This window comes from Lepidochelys olivacea (genome assembly GCF_965140295.1).
Source record: "Lepidochelys olivacea isolate rLepOli2 genome assembly, chromosome: 3".
Taxonomy (NCBI): Eukaryota; Metazoa; Chordata; order Testudines; family Cheloniidae; genus Lepidochelys; species Lepidochelys olivacea.
Window position 1 is genome coordinate 186,235,720 of NC_140413.1, and position 23,547 is coordinate 186,259,266.

Here is a 23,547-nt window from a genome sequence, read left to right on the forward strand (position 1 = left end):
AGGTCCCTGTGTATCCTATCCCTACCCTCCAGCATATCTACCTCTCCTCCTAGTTTAGTGTCATCTGCAAACTTGCTGAGGGTGCAATCCACAACATCCTCCAGATCATTAATGAAGATATTGAACAAAATCAGTCTAACCAGTCTCGTTCAGTCTAATGTTTCAGCCACATTGGGTTCTACAGGAACAAAGGACTGGAAAAATCTGGCTAGAAATGTGGCATGCTATGAGAATGCAGCAAATCACCAGAGAGCATTCCATAGGTGGAAAGAGCTTGAGATGAGACTAAGGTTAAAGACCACCATAGATGATCAGAATCAAGAGAAGATTGCATCAGTGTCTCTTTACTGGTGAAATGTTCTGAAAAGGCTCATTGCCATTGTGAGAATGCTTGCTACCCAAAACCTAGCATTGCGTGGCACTTCAGATCAGCCGTATGTGCCAAACAGTGGAAACTTCCTTAAAATTGTGGAGCTGATGGCTGAGTTTGATGCTGTACTCCAGGAGCATCTAAGAAGAGTCACCACTCAAGAAATGTACACACACCACTACCTTGGAAAAACAATTCAAAATGAGATCATACAGTTACTGGCAACAAAAGTCAAACAGAAGATTGTGGCAGATCTGAAGTCAGCAAGATATTACTCTGTTATTCTGGACTGCACACCTGACATAAGCCATACAGAACAAATGACTTTAATCGTGCGTTTTGTAACAACAACAGAACCTAGTGAAAATGTCCCTGCAATGGCGACTGTCAGAGAGCATTTTCTAGAATTTATTGACATTGATGATACTACAGGAGCTAGTATGACAAATGTGCTTCTTAAAAAGCTGGAAGTTATGGGAATTGTGAGAGCTGACATGAGAGGTCAGGGCTACGATAATGGTGCCAACATGAGAGAAAAGAACAGAGGAGTGCAGACACAGATCTGAGAGTTAAACCCTTGAGCTTTTTTTGTCCCATGCAGTTCTCATTCAGTGAACTTGGTGGTCAGTAATGCAGCATCAGCTTCTAGTGAGGCTGCTGAATTTTTTAGTGTAATTCAAAGCATGTATGTATTTTTCTCTACATCAGCTCATTGATGGCAAATTTTGAAGCAACATCTGGGAACATCCTCTCTGACACTGAAACCACTGAGTCCCACATGATGGGAAAGTTGAGTGGAGGCGATAAAGCCTATCGAACACCAAATTGGGAAGATAGATGATGCCATAGTTGCCATTATGGAGGATAATGCTATGACAGGAACTGTTCATGGGAGAACAGCGGCAGAGGGAAATGGAATCCCCAGAAACATAGATAACTTCAAATTTCTGTGTGGCTTAGTGTTGTGGCATGACATACTGTTTGAAATAAATGTTGTAAGCAAGAGACTCCAAGGTGTTGACCTTGATATATCTGGAGCAATGGAATAACTGGACAAAGCAAAGTCATACCTACAGTCTTACTGGTCAGATGAGGGATTTCCAAACGTTCTGAAGAGTGCACAGAAGTTGGCAGAGAAACTTCACACTGAAGCTATTTTCCCACTCATTCAAGAATACAAGAGTCACCAAAGAAGACATTTTGATTACGAGGCATGGGATAATCCCATATGAGACCCCAAACAACAATTCAAAGTTGAATTCTTTAACCAGGTGCTAGATTGTGCAATACAGTCAGTTGAAGAACGTTTCATGCAACTAAAGGAACACAGCAGTATATTTGGGATGTTGTATGATATTCCAAAACTCCTCACTATACCTGAAGAAGACCTACACCAGCAATGCAGGGCACTAGAGACAGTGTTGACACATGATGACATGTGTGATATTGATGTGAGTGATTTAGGTGATGAACTGAAAGCCCTTTCAAGATACATTTCATCAGGATCAACTCCAAAGGCTGTTCTGGAATATATATGCACAAATAAGATGACCACCCTCTTTCCAAATGCTTTTGTTGCTCTGCACATACTTCTAACACTTTCTGTAACAGTTGCCAGCGGAGAACACAGCTTCTCCAAGATGAAGTTAATAAAAACACATCTACGCTCCACAATGACACAGGAGAGGCTGGTTGGCCTTGCAACAATCTCAATAGAGCATGAGCTGGCCCAGACTGTGGACCTTTAGGAAGCAGTTCAAATGTTTTCAGCCAAGAAGGCACGGAAAGCACCACTTTGATTATAGAAACAGATAAAAATGCCAGTGTTTACTATACAGACAAGAAAAGTTACATTTGCTGTTCAGGCATCTGAAAGTTAAGTGTTACTTAAAATTTTTGAACAAGGCATTTTAAGTTGTTAGTTCTCCTTTATTGGTGTAGGTAGCAGAGCAGTACCATGAGAGGCGTGGAACAGGAAGAAGGCAGAATTGAGACCTTTCAAAGTTTTGGCCCAAGCGAGGGGCCATGGGGGCATCATTTGAACTCCCCACCTCAGGTGTCAAAATGTTGTGGGATCTGCTGATGGCATCAGAGCTCACCACTGCACAAAGTGTGTTGAAGTTGAGACATAGGGGTGCAAATCTCAATTCCATTACATTTTATGCTCCCATGATATTAAGTGCTGACAGTATTGTTGGCACTGAGATTAAATTTCAGTACATCAGTGCAAAACTTTTCAGTACAAATTAAGTGAACACATCAGGCTGTTCATTATTTCTTGCTGTGTTCTTCAGTCAAAGATCTGATCCATCAGAGGCTTCAATTGCCTCAGCAGAGTCATAGACCTTCTTATGTCAGGAATAGAAAAGTGGGGTTCCATTAGAGCAGAGCAGGCAAAGCAAAGCTTCACTTGACATGGAGGTGGTATTGATGACCAGAGTGGTGCATTCAGTCATCAAAAATTCTAGAGCCGTTATACATTAAGATGAAATTGATGAATTGTCTGTTGATGGCCAACAGGGGGTTGTTGAGGTCTGGCTTTGGGACTGTCAAGGTTCCCCACTCTGAACTCTAGGGTACAGATGTGGGGACCTGCATGAAAACCTCCTAAGCTTACGTTTACCAGCTTTGGTTAAAACTTTCCCAAGGTACAAACTATTTTACCCTTTACCCTTGGACTTCCACTGCCACCACCAAACTTTATCTGGGTTCCTGAAAAAATGTAGTTTGGAAACATCTTTCCCCCCAAAATCCTCCCAAACTTGCACCCCACTTCCTGGGGAAGGTTTGGTAAAAATCCTCACCAATTTGCATAGGTGACCACAGACCCAAACCCTTGGATCTTAGAACAATGAAAAAGCATTCAGTTTCCTTACAAGAAGACTTTTTATAGAAGTAAAAAAGAATCACCTCTGTAAAATCAGGATGGGAAATACCTTACAGGGTAATTAGATTCAAAACATAGAGAATCCCTCTAGGCAAAACCTTAAGTTACAAAAAAGACACACAAACAGGAATATTCATTCTATTCGGCACAGCTATTTTCTCAGCCATTTAAAGAAATCATAATCTAATGCATCTCTAGCTAGATTACTTACTAAATTCTAAGATTCCATTCCTGTTCTGTCCACAGCAAAAGCAGCACACAGACAGACACAGACCCTTTGTTTTTCTACCTCCTCCCAGATTTTGAAACTATCTTGTCTCCTCATTGGTCATTTTGGTCAGGTGCCAGCGAGGTTACCTTTAGCTTCTTAACCCTTTACAGGTGAGAGGATTTTTCCTCTGGCCAGGAGGGATTTTAAAGGGGTTTACCCTTCCCTTTACATTTATGACAGGGACCAATCTGGCTGATACATGGAACACTGATGTAGAATCTCCAGGTCTGCTAGGCTGGATGACTTTATATTAGATGTCTGGGAAACATCAGAGGAGGCCAAGAGAGGCTAGATGGGAGCTAACAACTTGCTAGGACATTTGGAAGCAAGTCTCATAGCTGTGCCAGTCATACTCATACTCTTTTCCCAGGCTCAAGATTGAACATTTATACCAGTCTGTGAGGGACATATCCAACCACACTCTGAACACTTCCTAAAGATGCTGGGCTGCCTTCTCTCCATACCTGCAAGAATACAAAGAGTTGGACATAGAACAAACTATACAAAGTAAAAAAACTAAAAGTTTCCTCTTGCCAATGGCTAGGAAGGCCTCAATTCTTTGACATAGCAGGAGTTGCCAGGCTTGGCATCCCCGGTATTGATTACTGGGGATAGTACCGAGCATTGATGGAGCCAGTCACAAAACTTCTTTACATCTACTACAAATGAAGGTGTTGAAGCTCCATAGTTCAGGAAAGATTACTCCTTGAGAAAGCTGACAAGACATTGAGCTGAACCAGTTCAGCAGGCTAGCAACAAAATGTTTTATCCTAATGGAGGCCTGGGTTTGAGCAGTTTCAGCCTACTGTTTGCCAATGAAAGCTGAAAGTGTTGCAAAGGTGACTTTCTCCATGCCTGGGGAAGGAGGGTAGACTTTGTGGCTTTGGTTTACTCCTCTGCATTCAGTCTTTGGAAAAGCAAAAGGGAAGAAGAGCTGAGATTTCAGTGGTGAAATGATGATCCAGTTTGATGGGCCACGAGCTTAACCATTTTTTAATAGGTCCTCAAATAAAATGTGAAGTGACCAGCTCCCCATTCTCCATCACACAATTTTTCTTCCTTTCTTCAGATAGTCTCCCCACAAACTCCTGCATCAGTCTTCATTCCCTTTATACCCCCTAAGCCATGCACCTGTATGCATGTCATTACGCAAGCATAAACAGTCTTCACCCACACCCAGGCATACCAGATATATGCCAGCATCCACACACGTTAGTCACACACCAAGACGTGCACTAACACTAGTGGTAGACAGGCAAGAGTACCTTCCATGGTATTGTCAGAGGAGCAGGAGGGTTCCAGCCTTCAAGTGCCTCTCTTCAGCCCCTGAGACAGAGAAGTTCCTCACTCCCCATCCCCACAGACAAGAGAAAGGGAGCCAGGGGGATGTTTTTGTCTCTGAAGGGAGCCATCAGAACCCACCTCTCTCTTCAAGCAGGGTTGTGGGGAAGCAGGTCTATTCCACTGTCTCCCTCCCTATGTAGAAGGAGATAGGCTCAACTGTTCTTGCTCCTCCATGGGAGAGAGGCTATAAGGAGACAGTTGATTATGATAGCTGAATTGCCGCTAGCAGAGTGAGTAGGGACTTTGAACTCCATCCCGTTGTTGCAATGTGCCCTGTTTTCACCACACATCGAAGCTCTATGCAGAGACAGCACAGGCAAAGCCAGTGGAGTACAGATCAAAGTCCTGTGCTGCACTGGACTTCCAATTCAGGGGCAGACTAACAGGGGTCGGTCCTGGGGCCGGTTTTGTTCAACATCTTTATTAATGATCTGGATGATGGGATTGATTGATTGATTGTATCCTCAGAAAGTTCACAGATGACACTAAGCTGGGGGGAGAAGTAGATACGATGGAGGGTAGGGATAGGGTCCAGAGTGACCTAGACAAATTGGAGGATTGAGCCAAAAGAAATCTGATGAGGTTCAACAAGGACAAGTACGGAGTTCTGCACTTAGGAAGGAAGAACCCCATGCACCGCTACAGGCTGGGGGCTGACTGGCTAAGCAGCAGTTCTGCAGAAAAGGACTTGGGGATTACAGTGGACGAGAAGTTGGATATGAGTCAGCAGTGTGCCCTTGTTGCCAAGAAGGCCAACGGCATATTGGGCTGTATTAGTAGGAGCATTGCCAGCAGATTGAGGGAAGTGATTATTCCCCTGTATTCAGCACTGGTGAGGCCACACCTGGAGTATTGCATCCAGTTTTGGTCCCTCCACTACAGAAGGAATGTGGACAAATTGGAGAGAGTCCAGTGGATGAAAACAAAAATGATTAGGGGGCTGGGGCACATGACTTACGAGGAGAGGCTGAGGGAACTGGCATTATTTAGTCTGCAGAAGAGAAGAATGAGGGGGGATTTGATAGCAGCCTTCAATTACCTGAAGGGGGGTTCCAAAGAGGATGGAGCTAGGCTGTTCTCAGTGGTGGCAGATGACAGAACAAGAAGCAATGGTCTCAAGTTTCAGTGGGGGAGGTCTAGGTTGGATATTAGAAAACACTATTTCACTAGAAGGGTGGTAAAGCAGTGGAATGGGTTACCTAGGGAGGTGGTGGAATCTCCATCCTTAGATGTTTTTAAGGCCTGGCTTGACAAAACCTTGGCTGGGATGATTTAGTTGGTGTTGGTCCTGCTTTGAGCAGGGGATTGGACTAGATGACCTCCTGAAGTCTCTTCCAACCCTAATATTCCATGATTCTATGATTCTGTGACACTCCAAAGTGCCGAGCCTCTAAGGAGCAGGATTTTCATCCTCGTACAGGGGAAGACAACAACTTCGTAAGCCCATCTGGACAAGTCTAACCTAACCTAAGTCAATGCCTTCAGAAAGGAGTTAAAACCCCTTGTAGCATATGCTTTTCCTTTACTGCTTTAGTTGCTTAATAAAAATAATAATTGCATAAGTACCTCTGAGGATTATAGAAATCATATAGTATATCTGCCTTACAAGGTGTGAGACTAGTCATGGCCCAGGGTTGGGAGCCCTTGAGGCCTAGCAGAGTCCAGTGGCAATGAACTGGTCAGGGAGTCCGGGTGAAGCCTCTTCAGCAGTTGTAGTTTTAGCATGTAACAGTAGGTATATATCTACATTGCAATTAAATACCCATGGCTGGCCTGCGTCAGCTGACTTGGTGTATTGGGCTCAGGCTGCAGGGCTGTAATATTGCGGTATGGATGTTTGGGCTCAGGCTGGAGCCTGGGCTCTGGGACCCTCCCCCTAGCAGAGATGGAGCTCCGGGGAGGTGGGGCTGGGGGTGCAATTTTAAAATGTCTTCTCAGATGTATTAGTTTGTGCATTGAATTAAGATAATTAATTCATTGTTGTTTCTTTCTCCTCTCCCCCACCTTGTTTTTCTTCTTCCCCCTCCCTCCATATCTGTCTTCCTCTCTCCCCTTATTTCTCTTTTCTTTTCTTGCTCGTCTGATTGGCATTCTGCTCCCTGCTCTGCCTATGTAATTTAGGAATGGGGTGTCAATCAGAGGTGCTGAAGGAACAGTCTCGCGGTGTGGGAGCCCAAAGAGCAGCGCTCCCACACCACGGGACACTTTGGTCAGTGGCAAGACTGTCCCGGCCAATCCAGGACAATTGTAAGCCATGTTATATATTACTTAGGAAAATACATAAAAATTATGTCTTATGTGAGAAACAGTTTAATGGTTGAATTGGGATCATTTTAACTGACCAAAGCTAGAATTTAAATGACAAGAAGTATAATGATCCTGTTGCCTAACATTATGTTTCATGCCACTAATATGGGAGGCACAATAATGTTTGCATTTTGTGTTCTGCTAACACTAATTCATATCCTGTGTTTGCAGCATTCATTTGTTTGACTTGCATGTCTACATGAACTAACAACCTAATACCTATGGTGATGGAAAATCCTTCAATGCAGGTTGAATATATGGAAAACCAAAAGCAGTGTTAGCATGTCTAGTCCTCTGTTTTATATCACACTAGTCTGTACCATTTACTGTAAGTTATCTGTCATAGGCTGTTTTTCATAGGCTGTCATAGGCTGATTTGTAATCCTACACTGTAGTAGGGTATAAAAAGAGGATTTTCCTATCTTCAGATATTGGTTATTCTTTTGTTGATGATTTATTTCTTATAACACAAGGGCTCAGTTTTCAAACAAGCCTCCAAAATTGCACACACATTTTTGCACCATAAATTGAATGGCTAGATGCATAGTTACACAATTTGCTCATACAAATATGTATTTTACATGTATAATTTTGTGGGTGCAATTTCAGAAGCCAGCTTGGAAATGAATCCCCATTTGTATACACGCATTTGTGGAGACTATTCAGAATGTATTGGAGAAAAATATATTTGGGGTATAGGAAATAACACAATGAGTCTTTTAACAGAAGAGTGGTCATTGGGGTAGAGTGGAGTCTTCTGGGATCCTACTTTTTTACCTTCTCTATAGCTCGATGTCAAAATGACCTATTCAAGCTGTAATTGACAGGACACTGCTTCTACTGTGGTTCTCCCCCAGAACTTGAACATATTGTGACTGCTATACTCCCAGCCGCTGGCAGCCTAATGAACTCAGGATCAATCTCATATCCTCTACAACGCAGCCATTGTGCTGCTGCCAGATCAGAGGCATGGCCCCAGACTGTTTTTTTGTTTGTGTGAAGCTTTGTGTGCTTGGAAATGAAGTCATTCCGGTACAGTGCATCTATCCACACAAAGCGCCATCAACATTTCTCTATTGTAACTTGAAAATTGCTTTCCGCTCCAGCATTGTTCAGGAACTGTCAACTGCTTTGAGGTTTTTTTGTCATGTGGACTGGAGTCCACTAGGGACCATAGGGAAACCTTCAAAGGCATGTCATTTATGACCTGGCTTGAATCCAATCATCCAGAGGTGAGAAGCTAATGTATTCACCCACCATACTACCTCCTTCATTCCAAAAGATCTCCATATATTATTGAGTGAATATTTTTATTTACCAAATATTCCCAGCTACCAACAGTCTTATCATGGATGTATTAAATTAATACAATCAATGGAAGAGACTCTCTCCCCCAACACACCAAATACAAACCCAGCCCCAGCACCTGAGAGAAGTCTGTGAAAAGAGACATACTTTGCAGGGTATGCTTAATGTCAGCAAACTTGGATTTTGTCAGACTGCTAAGGGAAATAAATACCAGAGATGAGGAATTTCCAGTAAAATCAGCTAGCCATTTAAATTTGGGGACTGTTGGCTTGAGTGCCTCAGCTGATCATAACTACTCTGATAGTATGTGGGGAGAAAGTGATCTCTCACGTAGCTGGTAAATAAGTTATACAAAGCTTTTTAGCTCAGAGTTAACAACTTAAATTTTTCCTGGAAGCCAGTGAAGCAAGAAACTGATGCAATATCCTGTCTGCAACAGGATCTTCCAAGTTGCCCTATTTGTGCATAATATTATATAGGAAGGAACCATAGATAGGTGCAGGAGGCCTATACCAAGATCCTGCAGTAGCTAAACAGCTTCGCAGGATATTTACAACAATCAGCTAATTTAAAAATAAAGGTCTCTAGTTCCCATTCAGAACTGTTCGTATTGATCTTCTTTTCTGCTTGTTCATGTTTGGAGACTGAATTAGAATTACATGTGAATGCAATCAATAGCTTCCTTTCTTAAAATATATGAAAATGGCTATGACCACCATGCATTCTCCAATATCTTATTTTTGTTTTAAAGAGTGCATCAGCATACATGTAAAATCATGCAGAGTACTGCAAAAATGTTAGTGACTTTGTTGTGCTGTTATTATGATTTTTTTAAATGATGTTTTCTTCTAACCTTGTTTAAATTTTGTTATATTCCAAAGCAGGCTATTTCCAGTGTCAAATAACATTATTTTTACTCCCCTGTCCAATATCCATGAAATGTTAAGTAAAAGTAATGACAAAAAAAATTGCATAGCCTAACTATTACTTGAATATTATCAGGTTATTATAATACACTTCCATATATATATGAGGATGGGAGAACATGAAGAAGTTTTAGGTTTCACAAAGTCTTTAAAACTTTTTTGAAAAGTTATTGATGTTTTGTAACACATTTTAGAATGATGAGAAAAAGATGTGCATTCCTTCTCAGCACCCAATGGAAATTACTTTTAAGGTCTCACTTACATCTTTTATGATATGAACAACTTTTTATTAAATCTCAGAGTATAACTTTGTTGCCCAAACAGATTTTCCAGGTTTGGATCCCCTTATTCTCTCTCTGACCATGCCTTTCTCTTCTTGGGAATATGCTTTCTCTCAGGCTTGTTTGTTTTCTTTTTCTGTTATCAGAGCATGCGCTCTCCAGCTAGCCACCTTAGAATCATAGAATCATAGAATATCAGGGTTGGAAGGGACGTCAGGAGGTCATCTTGTCCAACCCCCTGCTCAAAGGAGGATCAATCCCCAGGTAAATCATCCCAGCCAGGGCTTTGTCAAGCCTGACCTTAAAAACTTCTAAGGAAGGAGATTCCATCACCTCCCTAGGTAACGCATTCCAGTGTTTCACCACCCTCCTAGTGAAAAAGATTTTCCTAATATCCAACCTAAACCTCCCACACTGCAACTTGAGACCATTACTCCTTGTTCTGTCATCTGCTACCACTGAGAACAGTCTAGATCCATCTTCTTGGGAACCCCCTCTTAGGTAGTTGAAAGCAGCTATCAAATCCCCCCTCATTCTTCTCTTCCGCAGACTAAACAATCCCAGTTCCCTCAGCCTCTCCTCATAAGTCATGTGTTCCAGTCCCCTAATCATTTTTGTTGCCCTGTGCTGGACGTTTTCCTATTTTTCCACGTCCTTCTGGAAAAAACTGGACACAGTACTCCAGATGAGGCCTCACCAATGTCAAATAGAGGGGAACGATCACATCCCTCAATCTGCTGGCAATGCCCCTACTTATACAGCCCAAAATGCCATTGGCCTTCTTGGCATCAAGGGCACACTGTTGACTCATACCCAGCTTCTCAACCACTGTAACCTCTAGGTCCTTTTCTGCAGATCTGCTGTCTAGCCATTCGGTCCCTAGTCTGTAGCGGTGCATGGGATTCTTCCGTCCTAAGTGCAGGACTCTGCACTTGTCCTTGTTGAACCTCATCAGATTTCTTTTGGCCCAATCCTCTAATTTGTCTAGGACCCTCTGTATCCTATCCCTACCCTCCAGCGTATCTACCTCTCCTCCCAGTTTAGTGTCATCTGCAAACTTGCTGAGGGTGCAATCCACACCATCCTCCAGATCATTAATGAAGATATTGAACAAAACCAGCCCGAGGACCGCACTCCACTTGATACCGGCTGCCAACTAGACATGGAGCCATTGATCACTACCCGTTGAGCCCGACAATCTAGCCAGCTTTCTATCCACCTTATAGTCCATTCATCCAGCCCATACTTCTTTAACTTACTGGCAAGAATACTGTGGGAGACCATGTCAAAAGCTTTGCTAAAGTCAAGGAACAACACGTCCACTTCTTTCCTCTCATCCACAGAGCCAGTTATCTCATCATAGAAGGCAATTAGATTAGTCAGGCATGACTTGCCCTTGGTGAATCCATGCTGACTGTTCCTGATCACTTTCCTCTCCTCTAAGTGCTTGCCCACCTTTGTGTCCCACTTGGCACCCAGGTCTTCCTCTCTGCCCATCTCTTTGCTTTTGGGCTCACCCCAGTGGTAAGCTGGAGCCAGTTCCCACTGGTTTGCTAGAACCGGTTGTTAAATTTAGAAGCCCTTTTAGAATCGGTTGTTCTGCGAAGACCAACCGGTTCTAAAAGGGCTTCTAAATTTAACTGGCCAAAAGTGGCGCCTTAGGCGCTGACTCCATGGGTGCTCCGGGGCTAGAGCACCCATGGGGAAAATTTGGTGGGTGCAGAGCACCCACCGGCAGCTCCCCGTCCCACCCCACCCCCGGCCCCAGCTCACCTCACCTCCGCTCCGCCTCCTCCCCTGAATGCACCACCCCACCCTGCTTCTCCGCCCCCCCACAGGCTTCCCGCGAATCAGCTGTTCGCGTGGGAAGCCGGGGCGGGCTGAGAAGCAGGTGGCGGCTTCGGACTCAGACCCAGGGAGGCGGAGGTGAGCTGGGGCGGGGTGTGCGAGGAGGGCCGCCCACGCCGCAGCAGGTAACCCTGGGGTGGGGTGTAGGGGAACCGCTCCCCACCCCAGGTCGCCTCCGCCACCCTTGGCCTGAGTGTGAAGCCGCTGCTGCCTGCTTCTCAGCCCTTCCAGGCTTCCCACCGAACAGCTGATTCACGGGAAGCCCGGGGAGGGGGCGGAGAAGCAGAGCGGGGCGGTGCCTTCAGGGGAGGAGGCAGAGCGGAGATGATCTGGGGCCGGGCGCAGAGTGGGGAGCTACTGGTGGGTGCTCTGCACCCACCAAATTTTCCCCATGGGTGCTCTAGCCCCAGAGCACCCAGGGAGTCTGCGCCTATTGTGCCACTTTTGATGTGATCAGTGGGGGGAGTGGCCGCTCCCCCTGCTCCCCCCCAGCTATGCTCCCCCACCCCTAGGAGCCAGAGGGACCTGCCAGATGCTTCCTGGGAGCTGCCCCAGATAAGCACCACCAGGACTCCCCACCTCACCCCCCGGCAGGTCCCTCTGGCTCTTAGGGGTGGGGTGGCACCCACTACGGTGGCCCACGAGACCCTCCTGCCCAGTTCTGGGGGCAGTCAGGGGACAGGGGTGGATGGGGCAGGGGTTCTGGGGGAGGGCAAGTCAAGGAATGCAGGGGGTTGGATGGGACAGGAGTCCCGGGGAGCGGGGGTGGGCAACGACCCCCTCATGGAGTGAGGAGGGAACCAGTTGTTAAGATTTTGGCAGCTCATCACTGGCTCACCCTCAATCTCAGTTGCCAGGACTTTTTCCTCTGCCTCTCTCAGGTGACAGCGGCTTTATTTGTCTCTTTCATGTAAGGTCCTCTCTGACGGCCCAATCCTGTTTCCAATAACTTCACTAGGAACAGGTTTCTCATTATTGTTATCATTTTTATTACACTTGCACTGATCAGTCAAATTGTACTATGTGCTGTACACGCACAGACCAAGAGACAATCCCTGCCCCGGAGAACTTATCCTAATTCTTTCTGACCTGCTGTTTCTACTCCTTTACTCTCCTTCCTAAGTAGCTCTGTCTCTTTTTCTTTCTGCAGTCAGGCCTCTTTTTCTCTTCCTTCAGCAACTTGTACCCTTTTCTCTCAGCCCTGACTCCATTTCCTCTAAGACATCTCCCCTTTTCTCCCTCTCTCTTTCAAATCTCCCACTCCCAATGTTTCACCTTGCCACTTAATTTGTTTGCCCTCCCAATACTGCCACCTCTGCTCACCCATGTTTTATCCTCCTCTTTCTGCTGCTACAACTAAATATTTCACTACAGACTTATTGGTTAGCTGAAGGGAGGAAGAGAACTGTCACTCACATCTTTTTCCACTCCCACCTAACCATCCATAGAAACAGCAGAGCTAATTCTGTTCTGACTCACACAGGTATAAATCTGGATTAAGTCCATTGAATATGAGTTACATCTGTGTAAAACGGGTGTAAGAACAGACTAAGGCCCATTATTACTAAAAGAAACAAAGTCTGTAGTGATTCAGAGTGCCTGCAAAAATTAAAGCCCATAACATTTGAGTGTGTCTAAATTTTTCTAGAATTCATTCCTCCTATCTCTTACTGTGCACACATTTTCTTTAAATTACTGGAAAGAAATGGTTAATACTTGTATTATGTTTTAACTTGCTTTCCTTTGGAGGCAGGGAATTGTCAAGTAAGTATTAACACACAGGAAAAATACAGGTTTCTATAAATGTGCAGAACTGGTCACAAAGGGTAAATATATTTAATTTATTACAATGCAAATTTCTCACCCTCAACACTGCCATCTTAAGTTTCAACCAAATTAACGATGACCATAGACTTTTTAAAAGTGAAAATGAACTTAATGCTGCTTTTCTTTTACATTTCTTTTATGAACCACAATATGAAAATAAAGCACTGAATGCATATGTGTATATATATATATGTATATATAAATACATACAATATTTGTGTGTGTATGTACTGTGTGTGTGTATATATATATGTGAGTGTGTTTATATTTTCAAAATAAATTGTGTGTTGGCTACTTAATCCTGGCTTGCTTTTGTCATAAACTTTAACAGACATTCTTAGGGGAAGAAACGTAAAATCAATTCATTTTAAAATTATACTAAAACAGAAAAAAGAGCAGGAAACATGCAAGAAAACAATTGATGCTTTTCTGAATTGTTCATTTAAAGGCCTCATACTAGTTCTGGGTTCAAATTGGCCTTTGCAAAATGTTCTAGCTTAGCTTAATGTTTTATATGGAATGAAATTTTATGACCGTTTACTTCTCATCTAGTCTCTGGTGGTGATTATACCACGGTTTGGTCCAGTTATCACTGATGATTACATAATGTGTTTCGATTGAACAATTTCAGAGAAAATAAAGGAACCTGGTTTCCCTGAGAACAAAAAAATAGAAACTGTCTCAGTACACAAGTTGGCCTACCAAGAAACAACAGGAAGTAGGCTAAATTATGAGCTGAACTAAAATACAAATAAACGTCCATTGTGTGAAACTCTCAGCAGCACTCATGAGACTGTTGTTATGTTTCCAAGAGTTACAGTTTCTATAAGGCACTCCGAAAAAGCTAAAATACACAAAAGTATTCTCAGTTCAGTATAAAGTGTGTGGGAAGCATTAATAAAGCTTCCTTTTTTTCTCCCTGTCCTGTAGGAGTTTGCCCGGTGATGCCAGGGTATGACCTTTCTGAATTTGTAGACTGGTGCACTCTTTAATTTCTGTTTTAGTTCTTGCTGGCATGCTTGAATAGCATGGTTTGTGCCACCCAGGAATGACTGATCAACTCTGAAAATGCTTGTGCATGATTAAAATGGCCAAAATATTTGTACAAACCGTACTAAGTTTCTTACTTGGTTTTATTTGCTGCTTACAAGGGGATCAAGGTAACTCTTTCCTCTTTTATTGTCACAAGATCACCTGCTGATATATTTTGTTCATGTATATTTTGAGCTTTTATTTTCCTGGTTGAGTTGTGGGGGTTTTGTTTGTTTACTTTTAATTTGTTTACTTTTGATTTTGTTTTGCTCTTTTTGAGTCCAACTTTCTGTGCTACATAATGTTGCAATAAATACACTAGCTCTATGCTTTGTGAAATGTTGCCCTTAAAATACCCCAAAGATTAGATCACCAAAGAAGAAGCAGCTCAGATTAAATAAAAAGGAATAAGTTATCATTTACTGTTTGCATCTGAAGTGATTTTTTTGCCAAGTAAGGATTAATTATACAAGAATTACAATGCAAGTACAGCAGGCATTTCAGACTTATTAATTATCTTCTCCTTTGTTTTCTCTGTGCTTGTTTCAGGCCACCAGTTAGCAGAGCTGCTCCTCAGCCTGAGAAACTACAAAAGAATGATATCAACAAAAAAAAGAAACTGGTTGAGGTCAGGCTTAGCACTTTTTTTTCTTCTTTTTTTTTAGGATTAATGTTTATTGGGTGAATTTCACCCATACTTCGAATGCAGACTAAAGTCACATATGTGCCTGGTTGTGACTCTCTGTACATCCCTAATTTACACAGACATTTGCTATATTAAACATGTTAATAACTAGCTACACATTGGTCATTTGCACATGCAGTTATCATGACTGCATACGAAATAAAAATGGTGCCCCAAATTATGCTGTTTTTTGTGTATTTGGGAGTGCACATTTTTCTGAAAACGTAGTCCCTAATTTTAAAAATATATGTTCACTAAATGCACTGAGCAAGCCAAATACTATAGCTGTCTATGGATACTATCTGCAGCAATTACTTGGCCTGTCAATATCACATAGGTTTTTAAAATAATCTGTACTATGCCCATCAGTGACCTGCACACGAGGTGCCTTCATTGCCTCGGGAAGGCACATATTAAAGAGAAGTGCAGGATCCTCAAAAACTTCAGACCTCCCACTCTCAAAGACAGGGACATCAGATTAAAAGCCCTATTAATGGAGGCTGCCCTGTGCCCCACGTTGTAACCATGCCGCTCCGACTCAGCACTGAGCACCTCGGCATTGGTGTGGAGTGCTCCCCCAGCACTGGCATCTTTCTGGCACCGCTCCCCCTTTTCCATGTCTAAGAAGAAGCATAAGAAGTTGCAGTTGAACCGAAGTTGTTCCCTAGCACCACGCACCACGCACAACTGGAAATTGGAATCTCCACATGAGTCGAGACCCCTGCAGGGCTACTCATTTTCCCTGAAGCCACTTTGGGCAGTGGCTACTCCACCCAGTGCACTGAGCCCAAATCAGGATCCACCACCGACTACCAGGATTGGTCAGGGCCTGCAACATTTCTTGGTGCCTTCAACGCCGGAGGCGTTCCAAGTGGCAGGAGGTTGATGTCTCTCCCAGTGCCACATACGCCTCATCTACCCCTCGAAGGCGGTTCCCTCTAAAGGGAAGCCTGCGATGAGACCCCCCCATCTGGGCCTCCAACACAGCACCGATCTCCTTCACAGCACTGATCCCTGGTCCATTGCTCCCCATCACTACATAGTCACTCTCCAGCCGGCCAGTCTCCGCCTGCCTGACTCCAATCCCCGGCACCACAAAGTGCATCTCTGGTGCCAAGACACCAGTCGTTGTCTCCGAGGCATCGCTCCCTGTCATGACGTCTGTCCCCAATCAGCCAGGTACCAGATAGCATGTGACAGCTTCAGCCCCACCCTGGTCTCCCAGGGAGGAGTCTTCCTCGGGATGTGAGTGTGAGCCCTCCCGACCCCCAAGGCATCATCAGCTCTGATCGCATGGGCCAGAACTGGCGACAGGCCCACTGTTGAGCCCCTGGCTGTCCACCCAATAGCCACCCCAATGGCAGTATTGAACCTTCTGGGGGTTTCCACTCATATTCAAACCCCTCTGTGGTTTCTGAGGGCCAGACCTTAGCTTTGGCACTATAGGCACCAGGCGATGTACAGGCATCAGATTCTGAGCCGGACCTCGGCACGAAGACCCCTGCACAATTGGCACCTGTGGCCGAGGAGGAACCAGCCACACCGCCTATAGCTGTCTCCTCCTCCTCTTCCCCGGAGGAGGCAGTGACCGGGCCTGCCAGTCCTTTGCCACCTGACAACTTGCGTGCCCATCAACAGCTGCTCAAAAGAGTGGCCTCCAACTTGGGACTGCAAATCAAGGTTCTCAAAGAACTGGCTGAGAGCCTATTCGACATCTTTGCTGCAGCAGCTCCTTCTAAGGTGGCCTTACCAGTGCACGACAGGGGTGCTAAAACCGGTAAAAGCATTGTGGCCAACGCCATCTTCTCTGCCCCCAACTTCAAAGAGGGCAGAGAAAAAGTACTATGTCCTGACTCAGGGGTTTGAGTACATGTATTCTCACCCTCCCCCTGGGTCGCTGGTGGTCTCGACAGCCAATGAAAGAGATAGACGGGGCAGTTTAGTGTAACCCCTGAAAACAAGGATGCTAACAAACTGGACCTTTTCAGAAGAAAAGTTTATTCAGCAGCCAGTTTCCAGTTATGTATTGGAAAGGCTAAGATTTTGTCATGGATATATTTAGTAAAAGTCATGGATCGGTCATGGGCAATAAACAAAAATTCATGGAAGCCTGTGACCTGACTCTGACTTTCACTAAATATATTCCTGACAAAATGGGGAGAGGGGTTCAGCACCCACTGCTGCTGGGAGCACCCACTGTGCTGCCTCAATGAGTGGGAGCTCTGGGGTCCCCCACATGTGGTTTCTGAGCAGCTCAGGGTGGGGTCCACCACCCATGGCAACAGGGAGCTCCGGGATCTCCCACTGCCTTTGGGGGCTGGCCTGCTGCAGGGTCTCCTCACCCCCCATGGTGGCTGGGACCTCTGGGGGGTTCCCCTGCCACAGCTGGACAGCTTCAGGGTCCACCCACTGCCTGCCGTGACTGGGCAGCTGTAGGGGGTCCCCCCACTGCCTGCCACAGGTAGGCAGCTGGGTGGGATCCCTCTGCCACCCACTGCAGCTGGGTAGCTGCAGGGTCCTCCCGCCACCCGCCATGGCTGGGCAGCTGTGTGGGGTTCCCCTGCCACCCATCATAGCTGAGAGCTGCAGGGTCCCCCCATCAGGGTGAGGGGCTGGGAGCTGCGGGAGGCCGGCTGGGAGCTCCAGCCCCAAGGCAGAAAATGTCATGGAGGTCTCTGGAAGTCATGGATTCCGTGACTTCCGTGACCTCCATGTAGGCTGACCAGGTAGCAAGTGCGAAAAATCAGGACGGGGGTGGGGAGTAATAGGCACCTATATAAGCAAAAGCCCCAAATATTGGGACTGTCCCTCTAAAATTGGGACATCTGGTCACCCTACCTCCATGACATAATTGTAGCCTTATGTATTGCCAACCAGCAAGCTCTACTTGGGCGATACAGTAACAACACTTGGGACTAGATGGCCAAGTTTTCACAGACTCCCTGCCTCAGGAGGCAAGACAGGATTTCTCGGCCATCTTGGAGGAGGTTAAGGCGGTGGCCAGGGCCTCTCTTCAAGTGGTGCTGGATGCAGCTGTCTGTGCCTCACAATCTATGTCCTCAGCTATGACCCTGAGGCATAGTTCATGGCTGAAGTCTTCTGGGCTGTCAAACGAGGACCAGTTCTCTTTTCGCAGCAAATGGACACAAAGCTGCAGAGGCTAAAGAACTCAAGGGTCAGCCTCCATTCCCTCCTATTGTATACACCTTAGGGCCACCAGCCACCCCCACTGCCACCCAGATACCCAGGTCCACTTCACCAGCCCTCCTATAGAAAGAGGGACAAAGGTTATAAGCTGTGTCAATTGGCCCCATCTTCCTCGGCCTCCTAACTGGGCCCTGCCCATTACCAAGGTGGTTTGAGGCAGTCATTTTGAAGGTGCGCCCAGCTTAGGGTGACGCACCATACTTGCACCTGGATCCAGCCCCTTCTCTATTCCTGAACCAGCTTTTCCCATTCCTTACTGCTTGGTCCAGAATCACCTCAGACCATTGGGTGCTCAACACCATAACATCTGGTTACATCCTGCAGTTCTCCTCCATCCCTCCCTCCCACCCCCCTTCCCTGTTCCTCTTCAGGGACACTTCTCACAAGCAGCTCCTCGCCCAGGAGGTGGAGACCCTCTTGCATAGGGGCCATGGAGGAAGTCCCTCAGAACATGAGAGGAAAGGGTTTCTATTCACAGTATTTCCTAATCCCAAAGACTAAAGGGGGCCTCACACCCATTCTAGACCTGCACTGCCTCAACAAATATCTCAAAAAGTTGACATTTTGCATGGTCTCTCTGGCCTCCATCATCCCCTCCCTGGATCCAGGAGACTGGTTCGCCACCCTCGATTTGAAGGATGCATATTTCCACATTTCTATTTTCCATGGGCACAGGAGATTCCTCTGTTTTGTGGTGGGCCAGAGTCATTACCAGTGTACGGCGCTGCTCTTCAGTCTCCCCTCCCCTCCAAGGGTCTTCATGAAATGTATGGCGATAGTGGCAGTAGAGGTGGAGAGGCATACAGATTTATCCACATCTAGTCATGGTTCTGCCACACATTCTGTTGTCCCTGGTGTGGTGGACAGACCTGCATGTGATATTGGAGGGGGTCCCCTTCATAACCCCTCCCCATCAGTGACACTGGTTTCTGATGCTTCAGACTTAGGGTGGGGAGCCAACTTCAGCACTCAAGGTCTCTGATTGTGGGAGGAACGCTCCCTACACATAAATATCAGGGAACTCAGGGTGATATGCCTGGCTTACCAGGCGTTCCTTCCCTACCTGAGAGGTGGGGTAGTCCAAGTTCTAATGGTAGTCCAAGTTCTTATATCAACAAGCAGGGTGGAGCCCACTCCTCAGCCCTGTGTCAGGAGGCGCTCAGGCTATGGGACTTCTCCATCCAACATACCATTCATCTCGTAGCATTGCACCTCCCAGGGGCCAGGAATGCACCAGCAGATCTCAGCAGGTCCTTCTTGTCTCACTCCACTGAAAGGTGGTCAATGTGAGCTTCTACAGGTGGGGGACTCCCCAGGTTGACCTGTTCGCCTCCAGGAAGAACAGAAAATGCTATTGATTCTGTTTGATCTGCAAGCTCAACAGTGGCTCCCTGTCTGATGCCTTTTTGTTCCCATGGTCGGGGGCACTGATATACGCCTTCCTCCTGATTCCACTGGTGCACCGGAACTTCTTAAAGATCAAGCGGGACAGAGCAAGGGTTATCCTGATAGCTCCGGCGTGGCCACACCAACATTGGCTTGGCATGCTGTTGCAACTCTCAACAGCAGTGCCGTGAGAGTTCCCGCTCTGGCCGGACTTATTGTACCAGAATCATGGTCATAAGCTGCACCCGAACCTAGCATCCCTGCATCTGATGAAGTGGCTGCTGCATGGCTGAATGAGGAGGAACAAGCATGCTCAACTCAAGTCCAGCAAGTCCTGATGGGTAGCAGAAAGCCCTCCACAAGGGCAGCCTACCTGGCCAAATGGAAACACTTTTCATGTTGGGCCTTGGACCAGAATCTGTCTCCTGACCAAGTCGCTTGGAGTGACTTTATCCTCAAGTTCGCAACCCTATTGTGATTTAGTTGGGGATTGGTCCTGCTTTGAGCAGGGGGTTGGACTAGATGACCTCCTGAGATCCCTTCCAAATCTGAGATTCTATGATTCTATGATTCTATCCCAGCTTGGGACCTGAACCTGGTACTGTCAAGGCTCACAGGGCCCTCCTTAGAGCCATTAGCCTCGTGCTCATTGCTGCTCCTCTCATAGAAGGTCTCCTTCCATATTACAATCACTTTGGCCCGAAGAGTCTCCAAAATTAGAGTGCTCACATGGGAACCACCCTATACTGAGTTCTACAAGGATAAGATCCAGCTGCGACCACACCCAGCCTTCTTACCGAAGGTGGTGTCGCAATTTCGCAATTATCAGAACATTTTCCTCCCAGAGTTCTTTCCAAAACCTCACAAATCCAGTGAAGATTACACACCCTGGATGTTAGGCGGGCCTTATCCTTTTACATGGAGAGGCTCTGACCTTTCCGAAAATCGACTCAGCTCTTTGTCGCAGTGGCGCATAGGATGGAAGATCTGCCCATCTCTTTGCAGAGAATCTCTTCATGGATAACAGCCTGCATCAAGTTTTGTTATGAACAGGTAAAAGTACCCACCGCTGGCAATTGTAACCACCCATTCCACAAGAGCCCAGGCCTCATCAGCAGCCTTCCTGGCCCAGGTGCTGGTTCAAGACATCTGTAGAGTCGCTACCTTGTTGGCTGTCCATACCTTTGTGTCCAATTACGCCATCATCCAGCAGGCCCGGGACAATGCCAGTTTCAGCAGAGCACTGTTGCAGGCTGCATGTCCGTGAACTCTGAGCCCACCTCCAGGGATACTGCTTGTGAGTCACCTAACATGGAATCAACATGAACAAGCACTCAAAGTAGAAAAAACAGTCACCTACCTTTCATAAATGTTGTTCTTCGATATGTGTTACTGATGTCCATTCCATGACCCATCATCTGTCACCTCTGTCAGATTTGATGGCAAGAGCCGGCCCTATGGATACCAGTAGGGGAAAAATTTCCGACAACCCTGCACGTGGGCACACACACACCTAACATGGAATGGACATGAGCAACGCATCTTGAAGAATAACAGTTACAAAAGGTAGGTAACTTTTTTTTACACATAACTTTTGCACTGCAATTTCTTTAAATTGATTTGGGTGAAAAAAATAATAAATGTATATCATAGAATTATAGAATATATGTTTGTTGACCTTAAATTTACCTTAAATAGCCCTTAAAGAAACAACCAGTTTATAGCTGACTGATTTATTTAAAAAGAAAGGGAGTACTTTTAGCACCTTAGAGACTAACAAATTTATTTGAGCGTAAGCTTTCGTGAGCTACAGCTCACTTCATCGGATGCATGCAGTGGAAAATACAGGGGGGAGATTTTGTATACACAGAGAATATGAAACAATGGGTGTTACCACACACACTCCCCCCTGTATTTTCCACTGCATGCATCCGATGAAGTGAGCTGTAGCTCACGAAAGCTTATGCTCAAACAAATTTGTTAGTCTCTAAGGTGCCACAAATACTCCTTTTCTTTTTGCGGATACAGCCTAACACGGCTGCTACTCTGAAACCTGATTTATTTAAGAATCAGAATATGAATTCAGTGGTCTAGTCAACCAGTAGTATTGTAGATAGTCAATGAAAATGTCATCCTTAAAATAGTAGAGTAGGGAAATTTTACTAATTATTGTTTAATTATTTCTTTGCCTCCCGAAATATTTGCTTGTCTAATTGGTTTAGCACCCTGCTTTATCTGATCCAAACATGGTTGGTAACTCCCTTGTTTGTTTTTATTCCACTATCTAATCTTTTTTCTTTACTTAACTAGGAGCTGGCTTTAGACCATGTTTTTGGATACAGAGGATTTGATTGTCGCAACAACCTTCATTACCTCAATGATGGTGCTGATATTATTTTCCACACAGCTGCAGCAGGCATAGTTCAAAATCTTTCCACAGGTAATTCACAATGAAACAGTACTGTGAAATTAAAAAAACAAAAACAAACCCCAAAAAACAAAAAACACAAAAAATCTATGGCCAAGACAACCTTTTCATTCAACAATCATAATTTTGTCACTTTCTTACATGTCTTTTTTCTTTTTGTATCCTGGTAGGGAATTCATGTAAATTAGTCTATAGTTGTTGGTTACTGTACTGTAGTATGAATGTAATAGGGTGCCACTGTTTTTTTGTGAAGCCACCCTGTTCCTGTGAGCAGATGTAGCTCCTGTGAGATATGGTATGCAAATCCTTGCAAGCATTTGTGACTGTCCCTTGTTAAAATTCACCCTGGATATAAGAGAGATGGTAGTGGCTCTCTAGGAAAAGAGAGCCTAGGGTTGAGTTGAATAGGGTTACCATATTTCAGGTTCCCAAAAAGAGGGAGACTGTGGGAGTATAGTTGGGGGAGCTAGAGAGGGTACCTGTAGCGGGGTACTCACTGGAGAGGGGGGCAGTGTCATGCCCTGACATGGTGGCAAGGTGGCTAGCACAAGCTCAGGACACAGCACCAGACATCAATCACCACATTCCTGCAAGACCCCCCCACTCCAAGGATGGGAACTGGGGCCTGGGTGGGTGGGATACAGCAGCTGTGGCTTTCAGGAGAGTGGACCAATCAGCTGTGGATGCAGGGAAGGAAACAATCAAAGAGCGGACCTACCGGGCCACTTTCTGAGCTGCAGCTTGTCTGCTCTGCAGATGTCCTGGATATTTCCTGTGTTTGAAAAATCCACCCAGAGAGAGAAAGGAAGCTCAAAAAAGAGGCAATGTCTGGGAAAACCAAGACGTGTGGTAACCCTAGGGCTGAACAGTCCTCAGTCCTCCCAACCTGTTGTATCATTTTACTTTTTTAACACAATCACATCCCGTTTGCACAATGTGTGTATGCTGTGTTTTGGAGAGGCTAAGAACACAACCTTCTCTTCATATAACAACAGGAGGAGGAGGAGGAGGAGCAAGGAGAAGTCTGGCCATGCTCCACAGCCCCAACCAGTGCTTAATTTATAATGAAAGAGTTGCTGGGGCTCAAGCAATCAGATTCCAAGGTTCAAGCAATTTTTTTACTTTCATAACTGACACGGCAAGCTCAGAGGTGCTGGGACTATGAACTGCCAAGCCTAGAGGTGCCGGGGCTCAGACTTGGCAAGCCCTGGCACAAATTAAGCACCAGCCCCAACCCTTCCATATCCCCCAGATTTCCATGGAGAAATACACTTGGGAGTTAATACTGCTCTTAGCTGTATTTACTCCCTCTCAGTCCCAGGCCTTGTCTACACTAGAGTTTTTGTCGACACAAGTTACACCAACAATAAAAAAACTATATAATTACATTGCTTGTGCATGTTCACACAATGTTCCTTCTCTCTGCGGAGCACATCCGCA

At 45.4% G+C, this 23,547-nt stretch overlaps 1 protein-coding gene across 1 annotated transcript in view; it reads left to right on the top strand.

Moving 5' to 3' along the window:
- EML6 (EMAP like 6) overlaps nucleotides 1–23,547 on the top strand; it is a 321,111-nt gene that overhangs the window by 249,442 nt on the left and 48,122 nt on the right. The window contains exons 29-30 of the mRNA XM_084624464.1: nucleotides 14,951–15,029; nucleotides 21,990–22,119. Of these exons, the coding sequence (XP_084480590.1) occupies nucleotides 14,951–15,029; nucleotides 21,990–22,119 (209 nt within the window). The remainder of the gene's footprint in view (nucleotides 1–14,950; nucleotides 15,030–21,989; nucleotides 22,120–23,547) is intronic.